At 36.2% G+C, this 27,879-nt stretch overlaps 1 protein-coding gene across 1 annotated transcript in view; it reads left to right on the forward strand.

Moving 5' to 3' along the window:
• The window catches only part of LOC5572259, a 34,052-nt gene extending 27,470 nt beyond the window's left edge, over positions 1-6,582 (forward strand). Inside the window, exon 2 of the mRNA XM_021853054.1 lies at positions 5,813-6,582. Coding sequence (XP_021708746.1) covers positions 5,813-6,524 — 712 coding nt within the window. The 3' untranslated portion in view covers positions 6,525-6,582. The remainder of the gene's footprint in view (positions 1-5,812) is intronic.
• Positions 6,583-27,879: the final 21,297 nt, after the last annotated feature.

Raw genomic sequence — 27,879 nt, forward strand, 5'->3', positions numbered from 1 at the left:
TAGTTTAAATCAAGTTAACATGTTTTAGATAAAATCAAATAGAAGGAAGTTTTTAGATGGGAAGTTCCTTCAAAGAATTAAAGCTGATCTAGATCAGTTATAAGTTATTAATATGAATTTTAAAGGGATCAACATGTGCGGCTTATTTCAAAATACTTTGTCAAAGATTCCAAGTCTTTGGCATGCATACCCAGAGTACTAAAGGTTTTGACATGCGAAATTTGTGATCTACACAAATCTGTCTCGTCATTCTGGTTTTAAAAACCCTAAATTATAACAAATGCGATGAAATTAGACACGATTATTGACCGCAGTGTGCGGAAAAAAAGTATTGGTTTAATTACACTAGGGGAAATTTGAACACCCCTAGGAACTTTTTTTCCTACCGTACTAAACAATGAAATACGGACATGAGATTCGTTAACGAATTTTGAATCGATTGAACCGTTGCTGAGATATGGCTGATTGAAATTTAAGGTACAACTGATATTTGATCCCGGGGTTATATGAGTATTGTAAAATAAGTAAGATTCCTGGGCAAATCTTCTTGGAATCCCAATGGATACCTAGCATACTGGTGGCAAACTTTGGGATTTCAAGAGCCTTTGAGATACTCATAAGCATAGCATAGCACGCCTCTCCTTATGCCTGATAGATAGGCAGTTTGCTAATCAAACAGCAAACCTCTCTGCCATGAAAATTTCCACCTCTACACCATTTCCACATAAACTGGCGTAGCTGCAGTGGTATATACGATCTATTGTGGGAGCCAGTTCAATGCATCATCAGTAAGCCCACCCCCCCCCCTTCCCCTCATTGGTCAGCATTCTGACGTGGCCGGCGCCAATGTTTCCTAAAAATAGGAGATCGCCAGCACTTATACACTGAGGGTGTCTGTTAATCCCAAGCAGTCATGTGATTGGTTCCTTGTGTAAGTGCAGTTGATCTGGAGTAACTGGAGTAGCAACCACGGACGGTCAATAAAGCTCAAGCTCAAGCTCAAACAATCTCCATCATGAAATTTTGTTCAAACATCTTATTCCTACCAAGGTTCTATTGAGCAAATTTCAAATATATTTTAAAATGTGGTTTTTATGTATTTTAAGATAATGAATGTTGATTTTTCAATGATAAAAAATCAGTGTACTGTCAATCCACTATTCACCGTGCATTTAAGAAAAATCTGCACTTCCAAAAATTGTACAACTTTTCCAAATTATTTATTGCGAATCAAAATACCATAAGGAAGCATAATTTTATATTATAATTTGAGGAAATTGAAAAACCTCTGACATACTTTAAAAAAATGCTCAAGAGATGTGTTCACAAATGTTATGTTAAGGTCGCCTCGCACCGTTCTATGTGACCATTTACCGTGCACGTTAGAGCATCATCTACCACCGTGTGTAAAATTTTCGTCGTTATTTAATTCCATGTTTTCAAAAAACGTTGTTTGTGATGTACTTATATATAATACTAGTAGTATGCACATTCAGTATTAAGGGATTCCGACGTTAATTAAAGATAAAAGCAATAGAAAATTGAAAAAAATGTTTAATATTTTTTTTAATTAAAATCAATTAAGAGTATTTATCTGTGTTGTCCAAACCATTCTTGAAAATATATCTCACATTTCTTAAAAATTTCATGAACTTTACACTAATACATGATACGTAAAATAAGTTCAATTGTAGCAAGTTTTGCAAACAAGTACCGGAATCCTTCGCTCATAACTTCCGTTTTGACTCAAATTCCGAACAGACTCATATTCCGAACAACCGCTTTTTGTATGGCGATTTGGTTGAAATGTTTCACTGAAATATGTCATCAAATTACTAGGAAATGGCAGTAACTTGCAATTCAATTTGAACATATTCCAATCTGTTTTAGACCTCGGAAATAGTGATTTTTCTCTAGTTCGAGGCTAGTAAAACCAGCTCAAATAAATTTATTTGCGAAATTATTAGTTTGAATACGATTTATTCGCGGTGTTCGGAATTTGAGACAGAATGAATACAGTGTTCAGCAATTGAATCAAAATGTTGTTCCATATTTTTACATAAAAACAATACTAAACACGATAAAATAAACATTTTTACCGGCACACCCAACAGCTTATAATCAGACTTGACGACTGAATTCAAATTTTCACAGATATCATCTAATTTATGTCCATGAGATGCATTTGAAGTTACGCTAAGCCTTAAGTGTTCGGAATATGAGTCAAAACGGTATATACTGTATTTTGTTTTCTGAATGATTTAAGCATATTTCTAATAATGTTTTGGACGATTTTTAGATTTGACGGATATGGGGTAATATTGACCACCAATGTAAACAACGTTTGTTAATATTGAAAATGTCGTTAGCTACTCAAATCATGGCCACTGAAGCTGATTATGAAGGCCATACACTTACAAGTTATTTTAAATTCGGTGAAACTGATCATCGTGTCACACGATTTTATTTCTTACCCTTTTTACTGAGCCCAATTATCAAAGCAATTTATGGTAACTGAACGCTGTTTGTATCAATTATTTTCTAATTGTGTGTTGTAAAGAAGAAGAAGAATGTTATATCTATGAAAATAATGAATGTTATATCTATGAAAATAATGTAAAATTTCATAATCTTATTCGGTGTGATATTGGCAGGCATGAATAAACTTCTAATTTTAAACAAAGATTTGGTAATGGTATTAACTGGAAGTTTGTGAGGATGCTTGAAGTATTCCCAAAACAGATTTTATAATTGAAAATCGTACCAATTTGATTATTTTGTCATTTGTCATTTTTTTTATTTATCACGATATTCCTCCGAAAATTGCCTACGCTTAAACGTTTTCTGTGATATTCTTGAAATTTAATTGTTATCTCCGTGAATATTGTGTTGCTAAAAATCTAACGAGCATGTTTGCATTCAGGGAGAACAAATTATCTGTGTAGAGTTGTTTTTAAAACTAACAATAACAGTTTTGTCAAGGGGTCAATTTCACCTCGAAATAGGATTCCCTAATTTTTATATTAATGATGATTTTCAGTCCTAAAATCACATTTGTATGGAAATTTCAATACATGAGGCTCACTGTCGTTTTTGTTTTTCTGCATTATGTTGTTAAGCATTGATAACAATTTAGAAAACAGGCATGTATAATAGTGAAAATGGGTAATTTTACCCGGAATTCGGTACTTTTTAAGTTATTTTAAATTAAAAAAAAATACTTTGAACCGCGAAACGCCGAAATGTAGGCAATTTCCCAAGGAAATGGGGAACCTGGTCCAATTTGGACCCTGTGCTAATTCGGACCATCAAGCATTTCTCAATACTGACGCTACTGTAAATATCGTGTGTACCGTTTTTCTACTCACCTTCCGGCATGGATCTAACACAATAGATTTGACGCCTTTCAGTAATTTCGTTTGATTTTTATATTAGTTTATTGTTTTGAAGTGCTCTAGTGTACCGTCTGTTAGAATTATTTTCAAGCTTCTCCAATCTTTCGGTGTTATTTTGTAATGGAATCCCCAAAGCCTCAGCTTTCATCTGAGCATATGGTTTTGATATGTCATATGTCTATGCACTGTTTGTGGTCAACTGGTTCGAACTTCACAAAATGTGTGTTGGTCCAATCCGGACCTTTTGATATGGTTCAATATGGACCTCTTGATTTTCAACGGGTACTCAGTCCATTCTAAGAGCTCCACCCCGTGAAAGTCTTCTCGACTTGGTAGAAAATCACAGCAGTTATTATATTGATCAATGGTGCCTTTGCTTCTGTTGCGGCCAAGAAAATGGAATCAATAAATCAGCTACTTGAAAAGCATCTCCACCTGTTTAGCCCGATATATTCATGCAAAGTTTCAATGTGTTGACATTTTACTACATTCAAAGTTGAAATTACCTTTTCGATTGTACAAATGAACTTTAACACTTCACTTTTCGCAAAAAAAATAAAATACTAAAATCACTAAGGTGAGCAAATACCTTTAAACTCTAATATGTGTTGCTTATCTTGACAGATAGGCCTATTTCGTCTGCGACTTACAGACTTCTTCAGTGTCGAGCACTATTTTTTTTTTGCAAAAAGTGAAGTGTTAAAGTTCATTTGTAGTTTTAAACATACTCTAATAATCCCTCCCAAAGTTTAATATAAAAAAGTATAGTTTTCGATTGTATTTAGTCAAAATAACGAACAGCTCCAAAGTTTTAAAAATATGTGTTATTTATCTTGAATCTCTCATACACTACGGTCCGTTCAAAATCGAGTTAGGGAGAGTTGACTGTACCTTGTTTCAAACCAGCCTCACCAGTGGATTTCACTTATGTTTGTTTTTGTAAAATTCACATTTTACTTGAGCTAGCTATGACTCAAATTAAAATGTAATTTGTCACGCATTGAGTTTGTTTTTTATGTTTGCACTTACAAAAAAGTTCAATAAGCTTTTAAAACAACAAAACGGAGTTATACTTGATAGCTACCATAGCAAAAAACGATAATATATAGGGTGGTCCGAATTAAAACATGGGGGGTCCAAATTGGAACAGGGTTGGTCCAATTCGGACCTTCTGGATAATTTTGTTCGAACATGTCTAGTCATGCCCTGGTAGGAGATATCACAAAACTCTCTGAGTGAAAAGTGTGCGCGCTAAATCAAGCTTTCACGAGAACATAAAATTGTTCATGTAGTTCATCGTGCTGAGAAAATATGGCCAAAAAACTGTTACTAGGTCCGAATTGGACCATGTTCCCCTACTAATTCGTTGATTTTTCTCAATTGCTCGCCCTTTCAAATTTCAAATTTCCCTGACGGAAATCCTGGCTACGCCCATGCTCAGAATTTATGCAATATTGATATTTTTGGAACGGTTTCTATGAATAGATGTCGGAAATCGATGTTTGGGATCGTTTTTTAAATCAAAGATAGCAACTTCCGGTTTGAAAAAATCATTTGAAACATATGATGATTTCTGGCATTCATCGTTCCCATTAAGTAAACACCATTTACAAGTGATTTCCACCAACCGGAAATCGCCATCTTAGATCACAAAATGACGTCACACATCGATTTCCTCCTCGTCTCCATCCTGTGGAGACCACTGGGATGACCAAGAAGAAAATCCATATCTTCGCAGAACTCCATAGGCATCGATTTCCGTGATCTACTCATCGGTTCCGTTCCAGAAATACTCATATTGCAGATTTTCATGGGCTGCCATCATTTTAACTGTTTGGCTGGGAAATATATGTAGTAACCCTGCAAATATTTTGCGAGAAATATACTGAAGTTCATGAAGATGTCCTAAGAATAATCTCTTCTTAGATTGTGGAGAATTCGAGAAAAAATATCCACAAGAAATATTGCTGGATGGTCTTTTGGAGGTGTCACTGAAATTTCTTGATAAACTCCTTTAGTAATTCCTAAATTTGTATATTGAGTGATTCCTAGATGAGGTCAAGGTTGAAGTCCTGGGCGAATTTTGTTTTGTAGGAAAATTCTTGGAAATGACATTATGAAAAAAAAATCTGGACCGGCTGGAAATCGAACCTAGACACCTTTTTAGCACGACTTTGCTTTTTAGCTGCAGACATTATCACAATGCTATGGAAATCCCAATTACTTTTACTAAACAGATTATTTTGATAAAAATCATGTCTTTGAATTCCTGAAATTATGGAATCCGAATATAATGTTAAAATGTTGGGAGATATTTCCGAATATCATATTTCTTCAATGTAAACAATTATTGTATGCTTTGCAAAGTGGATAATCCTAACAGCAGTAATCTAATGAATTTCATTTTGCTCTTTCAGATCACTCTTTGTTCTGTTTTTAATCAACGTCAGTGATGCACAATTCAAAATCCTTGGAATTGCATCTAATCGAGCAAACAGTGGTGACAGTAAACTTGAATTGGTTCAAATCAAGCCACTGAAATCAGATTCAACAGAATCCATCCAGTCAAGATCCTTTCAAGATGTTCCCATATCAACCTTAAGTCCGAATGGGACTACCATTGCAACAACTGAAAGATCCACAACCGTGGAAGCGCAAACCAGTAAAATAATAAAACTACAAATTATGAACTCGACGGCAGCTCGCAACGCTTCTAATAGGGAAGGAAAACTCCAGTACGAAAACCATCGCACAGACAACGACATCATCAACATAAGTCCACTGCGGTCTTCATCGCTAATTAGTGGTCCCTCCTCGTCACATCGCCGCAGAGCAACGGGATCGGTCAAACTGACCGGAGATTCCGATCTTTTCTACATTCAGAAGCCCTCGTCCCCTGCACCGTTCAAAAAACACCACCAACCGAAAGAAAACGACGTGACCGCTAAAGATTTTGCGATCCAACGGTACAAGCGTCGAAAGTACAAATCCAAGTGCCGCTGCGAACGAATTTGGAACTGCCCTCGGATTCAGATCTCAATTGCCAGGTGCGCGCCTGATTTCTTCATGTGCTGCTTCAAACGGTGGCAATCAGAGGGTAAACATTTTAAGAGTGATAAATTAGGCTAAGAATCGTATTTATAATTTATTATTTCATTAACACAATAAAGACATATAAAATCATGGAGGGTACCGATATCTTTTCGCATCACATCCATAGAGAAAAAGGTAAGAAACCCCTAACGTTTTGCTTGATCCACAAGTTAGATGTTACTCACCACACGTCAGTGGTGAAAGTTGGATCAAGAGAGCTTCGTCTTGTGTTGGTTGGGTTAGATGTATTGCGTAGCAAACGATGGAAGCTTACGAAATTGAATACAATTTTTTGTGTAAGATTGAGCCACTTTTTTCACTGATAGGGCAACCAATATATTTAGGACAAGAACCGGCGCATACACGGGCTGTCGTTTCCATAAATGAAATGTCAAAGTGCTTCAGAATCAGTTGATTTGAAGGATTTGAAGCATCTCGTGGAAAGGCCTACTGGCCATGTTTTGTGACACACGAACGTTTAGTTTTTGGATTCAGGATTTATACAGAATAATCAGTGGTGGAAGCGCATCACGAGGCACCTCACGAGTGTAAACCAGCGCAAAACAAACATGACAGACTCGCGAACATGCTTGTTGTGAGTACGTTCGCACCCACCTGCTCAGGAGAACATACCAAAGAAATTGCAAAAAGATCGCCAACATTTACTAGCTTAAGCATAAGCATAGATGACCGCACAATTCGTAGTTGCTACTCCGTGATTGACCAGAACAATCGAAGTTGCACAGAGATTTAATGAATGGGGCTTGGGATTAGCTTACCATTCTTCAATGTACACAAATCGAGAGCTCAAAATTAATTACGGCGCCAGCCACGTCCTCACGGTCATCGGGGAAGGGAAGGAATGTTATTTTTTGTTTCTGTTCGGGATGAACCACTGCGACCAGTTTTCTTTGATCTTTTGTGGTATACCCGTGTCCTTTGTTTAGTGCATGTCGTTCTACTCCATTACTATTGAGAAATAATGAAGTAGTCGTTTTTTATACAAATATCATTCTTTACCATTTTGCATAGAGCCTCTTTAGAAAAAGATACCGCTATTTATACCTTTTGTAGAAAACAGTTTATCACCATTAAACTCTCAAAAGCGCCCCCCTTAATCAGGTTCGGCCACTAAGCTGGTTGAATGATACTGATTTTGACCATGCATCGGTACTCTAGCGTATCAAATTATTGCATCTACTCAGTGCTGTTAAATGTCAAAATTTTGCAAAAATTAGAATGCTCATAGGAATCTCTTATGCGAAATATCACATCAGCACATAATGCCAACCGATAGTAGTAAGGAAAAGGTCGCCGGAAATATGCTTTTCCGATGACTTTTTCCACAGGGGTCGATGATATTAGCAATATTCAATTGTCAAAGTCACGTGAAATTCTTGACATTTAACAGCTCTGCTCCTACTTATAAGGTTCAAAGTCGTTTTTTGAAACTGTGAACAGGTTTCATCGCATGAGATATTTAGATCCCTTGAAACAAGAAGCTTATTTTAGAAGTTAGGAGGTCGGCTACTCCACTGATTCGGAATCGTTTCGAAAGATAAACTATTGAACTCGGAAAAGCTTGTCTCATGAGTTGAAACCAACCTCAGATGCTGATTGAGCCATTTTTCCACTTCGACCTTCTCATCATCTAGGACAAATAGGTGGGTCTTAGTGGCTTGTTACTCTCTTATACTCTTCCGACCGTAACTTATAAGTATTCACAAGAACAGATACAATTAGAGTACAATATGATAGATCTTACCCCGTAACGCACCACGAAAAGGTGATCTATCAGCTTTACGGGAAGGAATGTTAGTTCGACAACCGTTGTTACTAGAGACCGAGATCACCTTTGCATCTCCACAGTTGTCATGGAAATGATATTGGGTTAGTGGGATAAGGTATAGATCCGGGGGTCACCAATGTTTGGTGATAATCACGCCTAACCGGGTTCGCAATATTATTCGATAATCGCATTATACGCCGAAGAAGTGTTCATAGCTTACTAACCCCCGCAAGAGCAAGCGACACGATCAATAAATCAAACACTACTGACGCTTGCAGCACTTTTTCACTCTAACGTAAATGACGCGTGACGTGACATGTTCGATCCTACCCTCGTCGCCGGCCCCCGCAGGAGCAAGCAACAAGGTCGAAGGATCAAGCACTACTCCAAAAAGATCGCGAACATTTACTCGCGAATAACCGAACAAAGTGTGATTTATTGTGGTTTTGACAGACAAATCAATTGTGTATCCATCAAATCGTCTGTAAACTACCAGTTTGTAGTCAAAAATTGTTGAAACCCAGAAATCTCGGATGGAAAATAGCTTTATTCCCGAAAGCGAAGTAGACTCTGCCCCTACATCTATATGTTAACACAAAATTGAATTTTAAATAATTTCGAAGTGATTGCTTCTTATTGAGATTGACAAATTTGAAACTTTTGGAAAAGTTATTTCTGACGGCTGATACGAGAGATGTTTTCTCCTTAAAATTTAAAATTTAAAAGATGAATCCAAATCGAAAGGGATTCGCGACAAGGGCCTATCTGAAAAATCAATAACAATGAGAAAATAACCAATGAAATTCACATGTGCAATTTTTAATCCCAATTGGAGAAAATATACCCAAACCTCAACCTTTTCACTTTAATTCACATTTCAAAAAACTAGTTCTAAAATCCTCATGAATACCATACATATCTCCTACAATTTCCCTAGCTATTTAGTACTCAAAAAAAACTTAGAAGGTTTCGCCTAGAACGTACACTGATAGAAAAAATATAGTATGTTCAAATACACAACCGTTCTTATTGTTACTATGCCGTAAAATAGTAACCATCACCATGAAAATAGTTTTGTGCAATGAATAATTGTGACGACAACCACGACTCGGTAACAATACAAATAGTGATAGTTACCATCGAACGTAGTTCGCAAGATTGTTTTGGCAGACTCCAGTTTTTCGTAAAACAATTACACGAGGCAAATGGTTCAACTTTTTTCGCGGTAGATTAAAACCGATATTATAATGAATAGTTGCTTTTCGATACTCCTTTGCCTCTAAATTGAGTCGGTAAGTAAGTACGCATCAAGTTTAGAAACCGCACTAATCATTTTTTGCTTGATTTCACAGGTTGTCGCAAACACGAACTGAACTTAGACGATTCAGGGGAAAAAGGATCATGTCGGGGTGAATTGGCGGAATTACAGGAAACTTCCAACCCGGAAGATGGCCCCGTAATGGCCGCCTATGGCCTAGAGAAACTACCTACAACTAAGAATGGGTCGAGTGGAACGTCAAGGGAATCCACGCCATGACCGTCGATAACATCCCAATGGAACAGCAGGTAAAATAATATAACTCCAAAAAGATTTCCGTCGTTCCGTCCAACAGGAGATAGCGGCCAACATGAGCCGCAAAGACATCGATGTACACGCCAACGAATTCGCTGTTTTTAATCAACGTCAGTGATGCACAATTCAAAATCCTTGGAATTGCATCTAATCGAGCAAACAGTGGTGACAGTAAACTTGAATTGGTTCAAATCAAGCCACTGAAATCAGATTCAACAGAATCCATCCAGTCAAGATCCTTTCAAGATGTTCCCATATCAACCTTAAGTCCGAATGGGACTACCATTGCAACAACTGAAAGATCCACAACCGTGGAAGCGCAAACCAGTAAAATAATAAAACTACAAATTATGAACTCGACGGCAGCTCGCAACGCTTCTAATAGGGAAGGAAAACTCCAGTACGAAAACCATCGCACAGACAACGACATCATCAACATAAGTCCACTGCGGTCTTCATCGCTAATTAGTGGTCCCTCCTCGTCACATCGCCGCAGAGCAACGGGATCGGTCAAACTGACCGGAGATTCCGATCTTTTCTACATTCAGAAGCCCTCGTCCCCTGCACCGTTCAAAAAACACCACCAACCGAAAGAAAACGACGTGACCGCTAAAGATTTTGCGATCCAACGGTACAAGCGTCGAAAGTACAAATCCAAGTGCCGCTGCGAACGAATTTGGAACTGCCCTCGGATTCAGATCTCAATTGCCAGGTGCGCGCCTGATTTCTTCATGTGCTGCTTCAAACGGTGGCAATCAGAGGGTAAACATTTTAAGAGTGATAAATTAGGCTAAGAATCGTATTTATAATTTATTATTTCATTAACACAATAAAGACATATAAAATCATGGAGGGTACCGATATCTTTTCGCATCACATCCATAGAGAAAAAGGTAAGAAACCCCTAACGTTTTGCTTGATCCACAAGTTAGATGTTACTCACCACACGTCAGTGGTGAAAGTTGGATCAAGAGAGCTTCGTCTTGTGTTGGTTGGGTTAGATGTATTGCGTAGCAAACGATGGAAGCTTACGAAATTGAATACAATTTTTTGTGTAAGATTGAGCCACTTTTTTCACTGATAGGGCAACCAATATATTTAGGACAAGAACCGGCGCATACACGGGCTGTCGTTTCCATAAATGAAATGTCAAAGTGCTTCAGAATCAGTTGATTTGAAGGATTTGAAGCATCTCGTGGAAAGGCCTACTGGCCATGTTTTGTGACACACGAACGTTTAGTTTTTGGATTCAGGATTTATACAGAATAATCAGTGGTGGAAGCGCATCACGAGGCACCTCACGAGTGTAAACCAGCGCAAAACAAACATGACAGACTCGCGAACATGCTTGTTGTGAGTACGTTCGCACCCACCTGCTCAGGAGAACATACCAAAGAAATTGCAAAAAGATCGCCAACATTTACTAGCTTAAGCATAAGCATAGATGACCGCACAATTCGTAGTTGCTACTCCGTGATTGACCAGAACAATCGAAGTTGCACAGAGATTTAATGAATGGGGCTTGGGATTAGCTTACCATTCTTCAATGTACACAAATCGAGAGCTCAAAATTAATTACGGCGCCAGCCACGTCCTCACGGTCATCGGGGAAGGGAAGGAATGTTATTTTTTGTTTCTGTTCGGGATGAACCACTGCGACCAGTTTTCTTTGATCTTTTGTGGTATACCCGTGTCCTTTGTTTAGTGCATGTCGTTCTACTCCATTACTATTGAGAAATAATGAAGTAGTCGTTTTTTATACAAATATCATTCTTTACCATTTTGCATAGAGCCTCTTTAGAAAAAGATACCGCTATTTATACCTTTTGTAGAAAACAGTTTATCACCATTAAACTCTCAAAAGCGCCCCCCTTAATCAGGTTCGGCCACTAAGCTGGTTGAATGATACTGATTTTGACCATGCATCGGTACTCTAGCGTATCAAATTATTGCATCTACTCAGTGCTGTTAAATGTCAAAATTTTGCAAAAATTAGAATGCTCATAGGAATCTCTTATGCGAAATATCACATCAGCACATAATGCCAACCGATAGTAGTAAGGAAAAGGTCGCCGGAAATATGCTTTTCCGATGACTTTTTCCACAGGGGTCGATGATATTAGCAATATTCAATTGTCAAAGTCACGTGAAATTCTTGACATTTAACAGCTCTGCTCCTACTTATAAGGTTCAAAGTCGTTTTTTGAAACTGTGAACAGGTTTCATCGCATGAGATATTTAGATCCCTTGAAACAAGAAGCTTATTTTAGAAGTTAGGAGGTCGGCTACTCCACTGATTCGGAATCGTTTCGAAAGATAAACTATTGAACTCGGAAAAGCTTGTCTCATGAGTTGAAACCAACCTCAGATGCTGATTGAGCCATTTTTCCACTTCGACCTTCTCATCATCTAGGACAAATAGGTGGGTCTTAGTGGCTTGTTACTCTCTTATACTCTTCCGACCGTAACTTATAAGTATTCACAAGAACAGATACAATTAGAGTACAATATGATAGATCTTACCCCGTAACGCACCACGAAAAGGTGATCTATCAGCTTTACGGGAAGGAATGTTAGTTCGACAACCGTTGTTACTAGAGACCGAGATCACCTTTGCATCTCCACAGTTGTCATGGAAATGATATTGGGTTAGTGGGATAAGGTATAGATCCGGGGGTCACCAATGTTTGGTGATAATCACGCCTAACCGGGTTCGCAATATTATTCGATAATCGCATTATACGCCGAAGAAGTGTTCATAGCTTACTAACCCCCGCAAGAGCAAGCGACACGATCAATAAATCAAACACTACTGACGCTTGCAGCACTTTTTCACTCTAACGTAAATGACGCGTGACGTGACATGTTCGATCCTACCCTCGTCGCCGGCCCCCGCAGGAGCAAGCAACAAGGTCGAAGGATCAAGCACTACTCCAAAAAGATCGCGAACATTTACTCGCGAATAACCGAACAAAGTGTGATTTATTGTGGTTTTGACAGACAAATCAATTGTGTATCCATCAAATCGTCTGTAAACTACCAGTTTGTAGTCAAAAATTGTTGAAACCCAGAAATCTCGGATGGAAAATAGCTTTATTCCCGAAAGCGAAGTAGACTCTGCCCCTACATCTATATGTTAACACAAAATTGAATTTTAAATAATTTCGAAGTGATTGCTTCTTATTGAGATTGACAAATTTGAAACTTTTGGAAAAGTTATTTCTGACGGCTGATACGAGAGATGTTTTCTCCTTAAAATTTAAAATTTAAAAGATGAATCCAAATCGAAAGGGATTCGCGACAAGGGCCTATCTGAAAAATCAATAACAATGAGAAAATAACCAATGAAATTCACATGTGCAATTTTTAATCCCAATTGGAGAAAATATACCCAAACCTCAACCTTTTCACTTTAATTCACATTTCAAAAAACTAGTTCTAAAATCCTCATGAATACCATACATATCTCCTACAATTTCCCTAGCTATTTAGTACTCAAAAAAAACTTAGAAGGTTTCGCCTAGAACGTACACTGATAGAAAAAATATAGTATGTTCAAATACACAACCGTTCTTATTGTTACTATGCCGTAAAATAGTAACCATCACCATGAAAATAGTTTTGTGCAATGAATAATTGTGACGACAACCACGACTCGGTAACAATACAAATAGTGATAGTTACCATCGAACGTAGTTCGCAAGATTGTTTTGGCAGACTCCAGTTTTTCGTAAAACAATTACACGAGGCAAATGGTTCAACTTTTTTCGCGGTAGATTAAAACCGATATTATAATGAATAGTTGCTTTTCGATACTCCTTTGCCTCTAAATTGAGTCGGTAAGTAAGTACGCATCAAGTTTAGAAACCGCACTAATCATTTTTTGCTTGATTTCACAGGTTGTCGCAAACACGAACTGAACTTAGACGATTCAGGGGAAAAAGGATCATGTCGGGGTGAATTGGCGGAATTACAGGAAACTTCCAACCCGGAAGATGGCCCCGTAATGGCCGCCTATGGCCTAGAGAAACTACCTACAACTAAGAATGGGTCGAGTGGAACGTCAAGGGAATCCACGCCATGACCGTCGATAACATCCCAATGGAACAGCAGGTAAAATAATATAACTCCAAAAAGATTTCCGTCGTTCCGTCCAACAGGAGATAGCGGCCAACATGAGCCGCAAAGACATCGATGTACACGCCAACGAATTCGCTTATCTGGTCGGAATAAACTTCTTCCGTGAGACGCACTGGGAGAGCATACATAGCCAGCTGACCGTCCTTCTGGTGGTAACATTGCGTGTTTAAATAAGCGGTGCAACTGCATCCAAAAAGGTGATAAATATTGAGTTAAGATTAATAAATGAAAACAACAAAATTACTGTTTTTTTTTTCTAGACAAACAAAACCTACCATATGAGAACAATAACTGTGGTCAATTATACTAAACCCCCATGTTAAATATGAATATACACATGGTAAATCTTACAATGCTGTCAAAACATAGTAATTCTCACAACGGTATTGTTTTTCCAATAACGTTCCATGTTCCGTTGAAATCAAGTGGTAAAATATTTTTAACTACACCCTCGTTCTGGTTGCCGTTACTATGTTTTTCCTATCAGTGTACTCGAGAATGCCAGTATCGCCCAATGTTATGAGCCCGTAATCGATATTATTTTCAGTGTCGCCTATTACTTTTGCGCAGTGTTTACAGGGTGTACGTAAATTATCCGTACAAACTTTGAAGACCTGGCTCTATACAATCGAGCATAATAAATTCAATATTCTTGCATGGTTTTAAACATCGGCTTATTATATTCTTAAGAAATAAGTTTGACATATTTCCGATTTCAAATAATTGTAAAACCAACCCAAATGTATTGAGGTGTCTTGAAGGAAGCTGTTTTTCGAGCTTTATGACGGAAGAGCAATGTCCATAGAACTCACTGGATTTGAACCGTACAATTTTCTATTTCCAGTGTATCTTGAAGCCACTAACCTGTAGATTACCTCAAATAATAATAGGACATTTGGATTGATCTCTTTTAGGTTTTAGGGATAACACATCCACAGTATGACTAGCGGCCCTCAGTAAAAACGTCTCCGAAAAATTTAAATTTGCCTATTTCAGTAACAAGCAATCATTTCGAAATTTTTTAAAGTTGTATTTTGTGTTAACATATAGATGTATTATAAAAGGTACATGGACATTGATTTTTCATTGTTTTCAATGTGAGATCATCTTTCCAATATTTTGCTGTTCGGATAATTTGCGGACACCCTGTACATTCTGGTTTCAATTAAACCCGCCAAGTACGCCTTGTTTATTTTTTGTTTGCAGTGTCGCCGTTTACTATCGCCGTGTTTTGATTACAATTTCAGATGCGCCCATCACTTTGATAAACAAAAACACAGGCGTAATCAATGAAGTGTGTTGTTTTGCATGAGGTGAAGTTTCGTCTTCTGCAAAATTTCGTTTTTTTAATGGTTAAATTATCGGTAGGGGAAAAGTTTAAGTGCAGTGAACAGACAATCAAGCTACAATTTTAACGTTATATTTTCTTTAATTGTGTAAATTTTGTCAGTTTCGCCCAGTTCGCTCATCTTTCTAGAAATATTCTATTATTATTATTTGAAGTTACCTACAGGTCATTGGCTTCAAGTTAGGCTGGAAATAGGAAATTATAAGGTTCAAATTCAGTGAGCTTTATGAATATTTCACTTCCGTCAGCTCGGAAAACGGCTCTCTGTATGGCCACTTAACACATTTAGCTTGGTTCTACAAATATTTGAAATCGGAAATGTGTCGGACTTACTGCATAAGAATATTATAGGTCAATATATGCAAGAATACTTAGTATATACATATAATACTGAATATATACTTGCAAGAATACCGAATTTATCCCGTTTGATTGCATAGAGCCATGCCTTCAAAGTTTATACGAATCATTTGCGGACACCCTGTAAGTAGCTACAGGGTGACCACATTTTACCCGTACAAGCTTTTAAGGCACGTCTTTATGTAATCAAGTTGAACAAATTGATCATACCTACATGGTTTAATATCTTAACCTGTTATATTACAATATCTCACTACTGACACATTTCTGATTACAAATATTCGTAGGTATTACTAAGCAAAATGTGTAGAGTGGTCTTGTTCGATTGTTTTTCGAGCTTTTTGACGGGAGAGAAATGTTCTTTAGACTCACTGGATTGAAACTCTATATTTTTTTTATTTCTTATCGATCCCAAAGCCTAGAGCAGCGATTCCCAAAGTAAGCGAATTTACCCTCCTTTTCCCCCTCCCCCCTCCCCCCTCGGAGCGATTTTTAACTTCAGGGGAGCGTAAATTTGTAAAACTGAATGTGAGGCTCGAAAACGCATAGAAAAGGGGCGAAAGTACTAGTAATGTAATGTGTCTGTTGGTGTAATATAATAAATAAATAAAGAATCATGGAAATTATAGGATGATCATTAGACTGATGCAAATTTTGAAGTTTTTGCTCCTCTATGCTCAAACGGTGTCAATCGTGGTGAAAATAATTTGGCGAAATTTGGTTGTACACAGGCCATTTGAAGTTTCTATGGAAATTACTATGGAAAAGACAAACCTTTTGGGTTCAGTCCTCTAACTGCTTGCCATAATAATTTATGATAAAATGAACAAACTCTTCTCATGTGAAATCTTCCAGGCTACAACTTTGCCGAAGACCACACTTTGATAAGGATAATTTGTTATTAGTGATAACAAAGTCTAAATCATGCTGAGATGATCATTCAATTACTTTCAGAGCAACACTGCTGTTTTGCTGTAGAACATAGTAGCCTGGATTACTTTGATCTAAAGTCAAACCTCCACGAGTCGATATTCAAGGGATCATCGACTCATGGAAATATCGTGTCAAGGAACAACTAATCTTTGGAAAGCTGTTTGAAGGGACCATCATAGTAACCATGATTTTATGGTTTTAGTATGTTTTCATGAGTCGATATCGAGTAATGGAACATCGACTCATGGAGGGTTCACTGTATTCTACCCTGAGAGAGACTCGCGAAGAGGAAAAATATCAACTTCATATGCAGCCCGGATTTCACTGTCACGAAACGTCAAATGTAGCCCGTCGTTTTTGTGGTTGAGAAAGTGAAAAGTATTTTGAATACAATAAACTGTTATTGAAAACTTCAGTCGGCGGAGCAGTTTTTTCCAAAGTTACTGATATATCTAAACACAAGATTAGTTATTTCTAATGTCTGCTACGTCTGCTGGCATGAAATTTTACTCAAAAGGCTATTTATGATTCGGTGTGATGCGAACGCAATCATTGTTTGCTGAGATGTTCATGTGGGAGTTTGAACGGCTTGCGCATGATTGGTATGAACACAAAGTGGAATAAGAAAAAAACCCAGCAATCACAGAAGAAGAAGACCGTCTTCGCGAGTCTCGTTTCAGATTCTACCCATCAGGAGCACCACTGTTGCCTGCCGAGCAGTTGGTTAAGCATGCAAAATGCAAACCTACTTTATGATTAGGAATAGCAATTTATCCTTAAGTCCTATCAAAATGTGGTCTTCAGCAAAGTTATAGCCAAAAGGATTTCACATGAGCAGAGGTTGTTCACTTTTCCATGAAATATTATGTCGAAGAGATAGAGGCCTGAACACAAAAAGTTGGCGTTTTTCTTTGTAATCTCCATATAAACTTCAAATGGCTTGTGCACAGTCTAATTTTCTCCGAATCATTTCAAATGCCCACAGACAAATCTGTATATCTGCATTTAACAGATTTTCTCGAATATTTTGTGACCAAGAATCTGTATATACAAATTACAGATTTTGTGAAAATATACAGATATACAGATTCTGTATACATAATTTGGCCAAAAATATATAGATTTATACTGAATTTTGATAAAAATAAAAATTTGTGTTTTTGAAAACCTTAAAATTTTATCTTTGATGTGTCGATTCCAAATGTAGCTACAAATGGTTGGTATTTTAATGAATTTCTTGCATAATGTTAACTTTTTTCTCAATTTATTCAATAACTGTCAAGCAATGATCCATTTGATTAACATTATAAATGCTTTGTAGCATTATTTTAATTCAGCATTATGTTGAGGGTTTAGAGTGAATATACACTGTATACAGTTATGCTGTCATACAAGATTACGTAACCTCGTTGAACGCACTCGAATCTGTAATATATAAGTAAGACGATCGAGCACGTTCGCACTCGCTCATTACATTTTGTGGGATATTAAAAAAGAACAATTTTTATAATGAAATTACTTTCTTCCATCTCGAACCCCTATTTCATGATCTAAAGATATATGTTTTCATTCAGAATTATGTTGTATTTTATCTATGGGACTCTTTTATTCATATGGAGCGAGAAGAAATGTCGATCAATTTCTCTGCCCAGAAATCTTTTCAATGCGGCTTTGTTTTGTGGGTTCAGTTCTGTTATTTCCTCTACGAGAAAGAATGGTGATCAAATTCTTTCTATTGATGTTCCATTTGGTAAGAAAAGGAATATTCTTTCTTTTCGTAATAACTGGGCGAATAGTAATGGTAAACACACACAGTGGCTTTTATAAGGAACTTTTATCCTACCTTATCACATCAGCAGGTTTAGCTCAGGAAACCAATGCGCCAAAAAAATCATTGAGATGGTAAAGAAAACCATTGAAAGGTAGCCAATGGTCTAATCCACCGGTGTACTAAATTTACTCGGTCTGAGAATTGTGACACTTGAGCGGGGCACGCTCCCGTATGATCCCCACGTGATCTGGACCCGCTCTAGTGTCAAAATTCTTCGACCGAGTCAGTTTAGTACACCAGTGGATAAGACCATGGACTCATTATTTTGTTTACTTTTAACGCATGCCCTAAATATACATTATTTTAAGCTAATATACATGATGTACCCTAAAAATACAACCATAAATGCTTTAGTAGGGCTTGTGCATTAAAACTGCTTTACCAAGTTTTGCATTAATTTGGTTGTTGTGGGGCTCTTTCCCTTTTCAATAATGCTTTATAAAGCTCTTAAAGATTATGTCACTTTAAAACAAAATCTGATAGCACACTATAGAGCAAACATAAAGTATTCATATATAGCTTCGTAGTTACTTGGGTAAAATCTGAATAGTTTTAGTCACATATATCATTGGAAGTATTTTTAAATTAAGACATTTGTTGGAACTCTTGGAATTTTTTGAGACTTATATTAAAATCAGAACAAATTTTGGTCATTTTTTTCTGTAGGGGAACTTAAGATTAAACAGATAATGTTTTCATTGGTGTTTCCACGAAAAATATATTCACACCAATAATTTTGAAATTTCGATGACCTGTGGTCTTATCAATTATCACGATACCAACCGATTTTGCCAACAAGACTTGAGTTTTATGCCGCCCAAATGAAGTTGTCGCAAATATCGGTAATTTCGAAATTATTATGTTTCTTTTACATTTTAATCTCTAAAAGTATTAGAATATGCATGGCAACTATTACGAATGGTGTAAACCAGACTGATTTTTACCTCTGCTTGCATTGCTAGCGAAGAGTTTGATACAAATTTAAAACTTTCAGCATGAATTAGACAGATATACTACCGAGTTTTCATTTGAGACTAATTTTGTTCATATCGGTCTATTCTTGCGAACGCACCAACCATTTATGTCGAAAAAGAGCCAAAAAGGTTGGGCAGGCCTGGTGTAAACAATGTCTGGGAGCTTTCTTCAGTTCAGCTTTTGGCTCAAAAGCAAAAACGTCATGCAAGGATTATATGGACCATCTTTAAGGTGAAACATCTCAGAATCCAAAGATGGCCGGCAAAATGGCCGAGTTGTTGCCATACTCACGTTTTCAAGGGCACAAAACTGGAGAAATAATTGGCAAACGTTTCTGATCTTCTTATTTGAGGCTTTCTGCTAGTGCAAAATAAAATGTACATTGTTGTTGGATGCTTTCATCGCGAGATTTGTGCGTTTGAAGTTTCAGAGCAATCTTAAGAGTTGATTCCAAACTGTTTCACCTTAAAGCACACTTGTTGTACACAGTCCAAGCGTGTTATTGCTTTCAGTTGTCATTTGCGACTGTTCTAGAGTGCAAATGGGTAACTTTAAAGTAACATCATATTGAAAGATTTCAAATACAGGATCTTTTCGAGTGGGGTTATTTTGTTTTTGTTTTTTTTTTTTATTTCCTGAATCCAATTTTGGTTACTATACGTCTTATGTAGTGAACAAGGTTCTAAGTTGAAAAAAGTGGAAGTTCTTATAAATTAGTATGCTAAAATCACTAAATCACAGATGAATAAAAAGAAAAAAAAAGAGGATAAAAGATATACCTAAATCAAATATTTATGGTAAGGCCCGTGGAAAAATTCAGGCGTTTGGCCTGTTTTTGGATCACGGCACTTTTTAAATGCTTTTATCGAGATCGCCATGTAGGGGTAATCGGGGCAATATGGGCCATCTAAGAAAAACGTCATGGAATGCATAGAAAAACTGTGAAAAATATCGTTTAAATGCAAGTGACTTGTACTATAACAAGTTTTCTTCAATATTATGTCGATAATTAGTATTAACATCGACTTGAAATTATTTTTAGGAACGTTTATGAAAGCCGTGTTTTTGCGTATTCACCAACTACAGAAATGTCCCGATTGTGTCAGCCCCATTCATTTAGGGTTGACAACATCGGGAAAGAGCTAAAATCGGGAAAATAATTTTCGACTGGTTTTAAATTTTATTTTAACTTAAAAACTTTGTTTTATGATTTGGTTCATAAAAAAAAAATTTGCTTCCATTTTCTATATACACTCCAACCTCTTTTAAGACCGTTTTTTTACCGACGGTTCGTTTTACGACCACTTTTTTACGACCAAAATTCAGATTAACGACCGTTTTTATAAATGAACAATATCTTAGAAAGTATTCAAAATCGAGGATCGAAACATCATCAGCAGAAATCGAATCGAACATCATCAGCAAAATTCTTCAGTAGTTCAAGGGCTAACACATGGTGGTCATTGAATTGCGGAATTCTGCCACTAGGTAGCGCTAGTGAGCATCGAAATTTTGTTTTGCAGATATCTCAGGATCCTGACCACTTAGAAAGATAGCGTCTTCGGTAAAGTTGTTCAGTAGCTCAAAGACTATAATTTTGCCACCAGGCGGCGCTAGTGAGCATAGAACTTTTGTTTTGCGGATAACTTAGGATCTTGACCACTTAGAAAAATGGCGCCTTCGGCAAAATCGTTCATTAGCTCAAGAACTATCATTATAAAAGCTACGATTCTCGAGATTTTGCCACCAGGCGGCGCTAGTGAGCATGAAACTTTTGTTTTGCGAATATCTCAAGATCCTAGTCACTTAGAAATATGGCGCCTTCGGCAAAGTTGCTCATTAGCTCAAGGACTCTCATTATAAAAGCTATGAGATTCAAAATTTTGCCACCAGGCGGCGTTAGTGAGCATGAAACATTTGTTTTGCGGATATCTCAGGATCCTGACTACTTAGAAAGATGGCGTCTTCGGCAAAGTTGCTCATTAGCTCAAAAAATATCATAATAAAAGCCATGAGATTCAAAATTTTGCCACCAGGCGGCGTTAGTGAGCATCGAAATTTTGTTAAGCGGTTATCTCAGGATCCTGACCACATAGAAAGATGGCGTCTTCAGCAAAGTTGCTCATTTTCTCAAGAACTATCATAATAAAAGCCATGAGATTCAAAATTTTGCCACCAGGCGGCGTTACTGAGCATGCAACATTTGTTTTGCGTATATCTCTGGATCCTGACCACTTAGAAAGATGGCGTCTTCGGCAAAGTTGTTCAGTAGTTTAAGCGCTATCAATATAAAAGCCATGAGATTCAAAATTTTGTCACCAGATGGCGCTAGTGCGCATGAAACTTTTATATTGCGGTTATCTCAGGATATAGACCACTAAGAAAGATGGCGTCTTCGGTAAATTTGTTGAGTAGCTCAACTTTCCCCAAAACGCCATATCTATGTAGTCAGGATCCTGAGATATTCGCAAAACAAAAGTTTCGCGTTAGCGCTGGCTTGTGGCAAAATTTTGAATCGCATAGCTTTTAAAATTATAGCGCTTGAGCTACTGAACAACTTTGCCGAAGGCGCCATCTTTCTAAGTGACCAGGATCCTGAGATATATGCAAAACAAAAGTCTCATGTTCACTAGCGCTGCCTAGTGGAAAAACCTCAATTCTCTTGACTACAATAATAATTACCTTTGAGCTACCGAACAGCTTCGCCGAAGACCCCATCTTTCTAAGTGGTCAGGATCCTGAGCTATCTACAAAACAAAAATTTTATGCTCACTTGCGCCACTTGGTGGCAAAATCTCGAATTTCTTGACTAAAATAATAATCCTTGAGCTACTGAACAACTTTGCCGAAGACGCCATATTTCTAAGTGGTCAGGATCCTGAGATAATCGCACAACAAAAGTTGCATGAACACTTGTACTTTCTGGTGGCGCAATTTCACTTAAGCAGTGTTGCCAGCTACGACATTTTGAACCTTTAATGAAAAACTGGATTACAGTTGAAGAGTATTGCTATATTGCTAAGCATTCTATTTTTCTGTTCCGCTCAAGTTCTATGGTTTTGATCTTTTCTTTATTCTTCTTAAACAGTGTTGCCAGCCACATGAACATTTGTGATTTGGCCGACTGTAAGGCACGCAACACTTCCTTCAACTTTGGTGAACATTCGGTATCGTGCAGTGTTGCCATCTATTACCAAAATATGAAAACTTGAACGGCCATTTTGGAAAGTTCTCAACCTATACGTTGCATTTTTCAAAAACATAATTATAACCCTGATTTTTTTACGATCGATTTTTTTACGACCCCCCCGATAACGGTCGTGAAAAGAGATTGGGGTGTACCGTTATCCAAGGTAACATTGATCAGTTTCTTGGATAATTATTATAAATTTCAAATTTCAAAATTTCGGTCAATAGATGATTGTATAGACGTGACCAATATCATAATTGAACTTTTACACCCAATATTGCCAGTATGAACGTGTTTTGTCTGATTAAAATATAAATCTGACAAAATCGGGCATAAAAGGATGCAAAAATCGGGGGTAGATAAAATCGGGTCGAAAAGCGTGGTAAAATCGGAGGTAGATAAAATCGAGGGTAGACAAAATCGGTGGTTGACAAAATCGGGTCATTACTGTATAGGGAATATGAGTCAGCCAACGAAGCAGTATGAGCCACCTCATTCAATCGTTTAATTTTATTTAAAACAATGTGAAGTAGAACTAACTACCTTAGACAAACTGAAACATAAAAGACATGGTCTTAAGTTTATGGATGAGTAAATAAATAAATAAAAATAAATAATGATAAGCAGTATGATATTAAAAAGGAAATTGTAATAGCTTTGCTTGAAATTTTTAATTCTAATTTTTTTCGAGTTATTTTGATAGATACATAACACATAGTAAATACTTACACCATCCAATACAAGTATTAAATTGCGAAGCTTGGTTGAAACTATTTTCTAGCGAAGTGTTCCACTTGTTATGATGCACCAAGAAGACTATACAGTAAAAAAATAATCTGGTATATTTAGGCAATGTATTTTTTGTTCAAAACATCTTTTTTTAGCTTAAATCAAGGTGGCTAATATTGCCCCACCTCTTTACTTTGTAAATAGTATTCTGTTTTCCAATAATTTTGTTTGCGAACAAATCAAATTTCAATATTATCAGAAGTTACAATGGATTGGAAAAGTACACCATAATAATAAATATACAGTGAAACCTCCATGAGTCGATATCTGAAGAGACCATCGACTCATGGAAATATCGAGTAATGGAACAGGAATGGCTTGGAAAGCTGTATGAGGAGACCATCATAGTAACCACGAAATTTTATTTTACAGTGAAACCTCCATGAGTCGATATTGAAGAGACCATCGATTTATGGAAGTATAGAGTCATGCAATCCTTTGGAAAGCTGTTTCTAGGGACCATCATAGTACAGTGGGATTCCGTTTTTGGCAACAAAGTCAAAATTTTCAGTTGCCAAAAACGGAACCGTGCCAAAATCGGAACCCATATTTTAAATTTTATTTTTCAACTATGGGTTTTAAAACATCATAAGAATGTTATTACATCATCCTTATGGAACCATATGGCATCGAGACTTCGTAACGGTTCACTTCGAAGCAGTTTTCCGTAGGGTTGCTATGAATCTATAGCTCCATGATATTTATTGTGGCATACGTTTTACGCCCCAACATCTTCAATGACTTTCTAGAAGCTTCATATACAATATTTGTATGAATGGGCCATGCAAAATCAATAATCGCATAAGTGACCTTTTTTGAAGAACTGGTCATTTTCTTAAAACCGTGTAAGAATACGAAAAAAATAAAATGTCTTACTATATTCATACAAAGACGTGTTTACAGGGTGATTACTATTTCGTGTCAGCAAAATAAGTAAAAATAGAAAAAAGATGGTTGTATGCATTTTAATTACCAGTGCATATCCAGTTTTGGACATCTATAACATTTGTCTTCACTGTACATAGATAATATATCTATTTTTTAACCTTAATTTCCTGTCACATGAGTTGCTTCAGAAGCATTACAGTTAGTTCGCACGTTATTCAGAAGCATGTATTTTAACCAAAATATACATATTTTTTTCGCTAAAATTTTCCATAAGCAGTCTTACGCTATTCCCTAGTATGTCTGAAAGGTTGTGGTAACATACTGTTCATTTTTTTCAGCGGAGTTTAGTCAAAACTACATATTTGTGGAAAACATGCGTGCCAGGTGTAATGCCTTTAAAACAACACAATCGACTAAAAACTAAGGTAAATGATAAAAGATTTAATCTTTACTTTGTCAAAACAAATTTTTTTGTTGGTGACAGCACGCCAGTAATAAGAACGTCCATGTTTTTAATGACAAATAAGATGTAATTAAAAAAAATCCTGTAAAACAAGTGCAATTTGAGAGAGTTGAACTTATGTTTGTACATATTCATAGCTTACGTTTAGTGTTCTTATTTCTGTTTAAGTTTTTCTGTTCACCCTATGTACTTTGGAGTTTAGCTTCTGTAATTGGATTTCAGTTTCAAAATAGATTATCATTTAGGAGAAGCAATTATAATTACCGGACGAGATCCTAGCTACAGCGTTAACGTTTAACGCTACTATTACGTGTTTTCAGCGAGCGGGTTCAACCTGTTTAGACATATCGTATTAGGACAAATAATGAAACCTAGTTCAAGCTATCTTACCGACGGCGATTGAATCTCTAGCTAAGAGTAATACGCAAAAGAAAGGCTGCAGAGCTGTCTTGTCCCACGGACGAAGTTTTAGGTTTATCTTAAGGAAAAGTATTTAGTTTAGGCAAATTCATCGATTATTTTTTATAAATTCAATTATACCCTTGTGCAATTCACTTGGCGACTATTCCTCGACACTATAGAACAATAAACTCTAAAGAACTCCTACGAAAATTTTGAAAATAGTTGGCTGATTATTTTGACGAACTTCTAGCATGAACCAACGTTTTATTTTCCTCCGCTCTCTTCTATTATTTCGCCGAACAGCGTAGATTCAGTGACAGGCCGCCTGTCACAATGAAGTTTGTAGTTACCACAGCTGACCATCTCCAGTGTAGTGAGAAGCGCCGGCCGAGAGGACATTACATTTATAGATGTACAATACAGGATGTACACTCGAAATTAAAATTCATACATACATCTTTCATCTACGATCATTTACTTTACTGACAGGAATTAGTAATCACCCTGTACAAAACAAAAGCGCTGGGTATTGCACAACGGTATAAGCTTTTGTTTAATTTAATGAATATTAAAAATCAGTAAAACTTTAGGCTTTAGTGTAAAATTTGACAAAATTTGGTATGTTTTGAATTGCTCCTTGTAATTTATATTAATAACTGCATCTCATGATCCATATATGCGAAATTATTTGTAATTGAGCTTTCGAAATTTAACCTACCTTATGAAATAAACAAAAATTTACAGGATCCTGGTATGAAACCTCAAAAACCTGATAGAAATCTACATGTTCTAGTAAGGAATCTTCAGGAAAAGGCTAGGGCTCTGAAGCACCTTGCTAGAAATCCGTAGGATCTTGTGTAGAGTTCTCTGGATCTCGCTAAGGATTTTCCTAGAAATAAACGTTTTGGAATTCCGCTGCAATATTGCTGAAAATGCTCAAGTCTCGGATGAAAATTTTGAAATGTTTGTTATATTTAGGCTACCACTAGCACTCCTGAAGTTCTTCTGGAATCCCTTTCAAAATCTCCTATATTTTGCCATAAATTCTCAAAATACCTCTAGAAATCCACATTATCCCTCTAGGAATTTACATGACACCTTAGAAATCTTAAAAGTTTATTAGGAATCACCAAGTTTTGGACATAATCCCTAATAACCAAATATACATTCTCAGAATCCCGCAAAAAACTCTCAGTGTCCGCTAGGAATCTGCAGACATCCCTAAGAATCCGTTGAAATGTTTGCAAATTCCCTTAAGAAACAAGAATTCCTTGAGGAATCTTCATCGTACAGTTAGGAATCCTTGATTTAAAATCTTGTATAGAATTCTGGATCGTCTCTTGACAAATCTCACATCATTCAGAATCTCTAACAGAAAGGGAAAGTAGCTCTAAATAGTTGAAGCAGAAAGATCAATATGGTGAAATTCTTAAAAACTAAATATATAGTAGAGTAAAATATGCACAATTTTTATGGATAATATGTTGACAGTTCTGCCATTCACTAGAATAACCCAATTTATTTATGTGCTTAAAAATAATAAGAACAGTGAGCTGAAAAGGTGAGACGAAATTTATGATTGTAACTCGGTGTGATACTTTCTGTTGCTCTTATATCGGTGCTTATGCTTATGTTCAAACAAGCTGTTCCAAAGAAGAAAAGTATTTTTGTAGGTATATCACCTACTGACAGACTCAAGTGGGCTGGTCACTCAGTATGAATGCCTAAGAAAAGAGATTGGTCTCTAGTTGAGATACTGGTAGAGATTAATGTCCTCATAAAACGCTGCGAACGCATAACCAATGACCATCCTGAAGTAAATAAGCGCTTAAGGGAGCCCTTAGTAGTTGGTGAGATTTGGGGGAATATCGACGACAGATTCAATAATATTTACAAAAACATAAAATAAAAATTTTAATGGTGTTCAAAAATGTTGCCAAAAATGGATCCATTTTGTTGCCAAAATCGGGGGGTGCCAAAAATGAAGCATGTCAAAAACGGAATCGCACTGTAACCATGAAATTTTGTGTTTAGTATAGTTTCATGAGTCGATTTCGAGTCATGGAACATCGACTCATGCAGGTTTGACTGTGTCACGCTTCAATAAAAAACGAACATTAAACAATAAACAATAAACAAACAATAAACAATAACAATAACAATAAACAATAAACAATAACAATAAACAATAAACAATAAACAATAAACAATAAACAATAAAAAACAATAAACAATAAACAATAAACAATAAACAATAAACAATAAACAATAAACAATAAACAATAAACAATAAACAATAAACAATAAACAATAAACAATAAACAATAAACAATAAACAATAAACAATAAACAATAAACAATAAACAATAAACAATAAACAATAAACAATAAACAATAAACAATAAACAATAAACAATAAACAATAAACAATAAACAATAAACAATAAACAATAAACAATAAACAATAAACAATAAACAATAAACAATAAACAATAAACAATAAACAATAAACAATAAACAATAAACAATAAACAATAAACAATAAACAATAAACAATAAACAATAAACAATAAACAATAAACAATAACAATAAACAATAAACAATAAACAATAAACAATAAACAATAAACAATAAACAATAAACAATAAACAATAAACAATAAACAATAAACAATAAACAATAAACAATAAACAATAAACAATAAACAAT

The sequence above is a fragment of the Aedes aegypti genome, chromosome 3, assembly GCF_002204515.2.
Source record: "Aedes aegypti strain LVP_AGWG chromosome 3, AaegL5.0 Primary Assembly, whole genome shotgun sequence".
In the NCBI taxonomy this organism is placed as follows: Eukaryota; Metazoa; Arthropoda; class Insecta; order Diptera; family Culicidae; genus Aedes; species Aedes aegypti.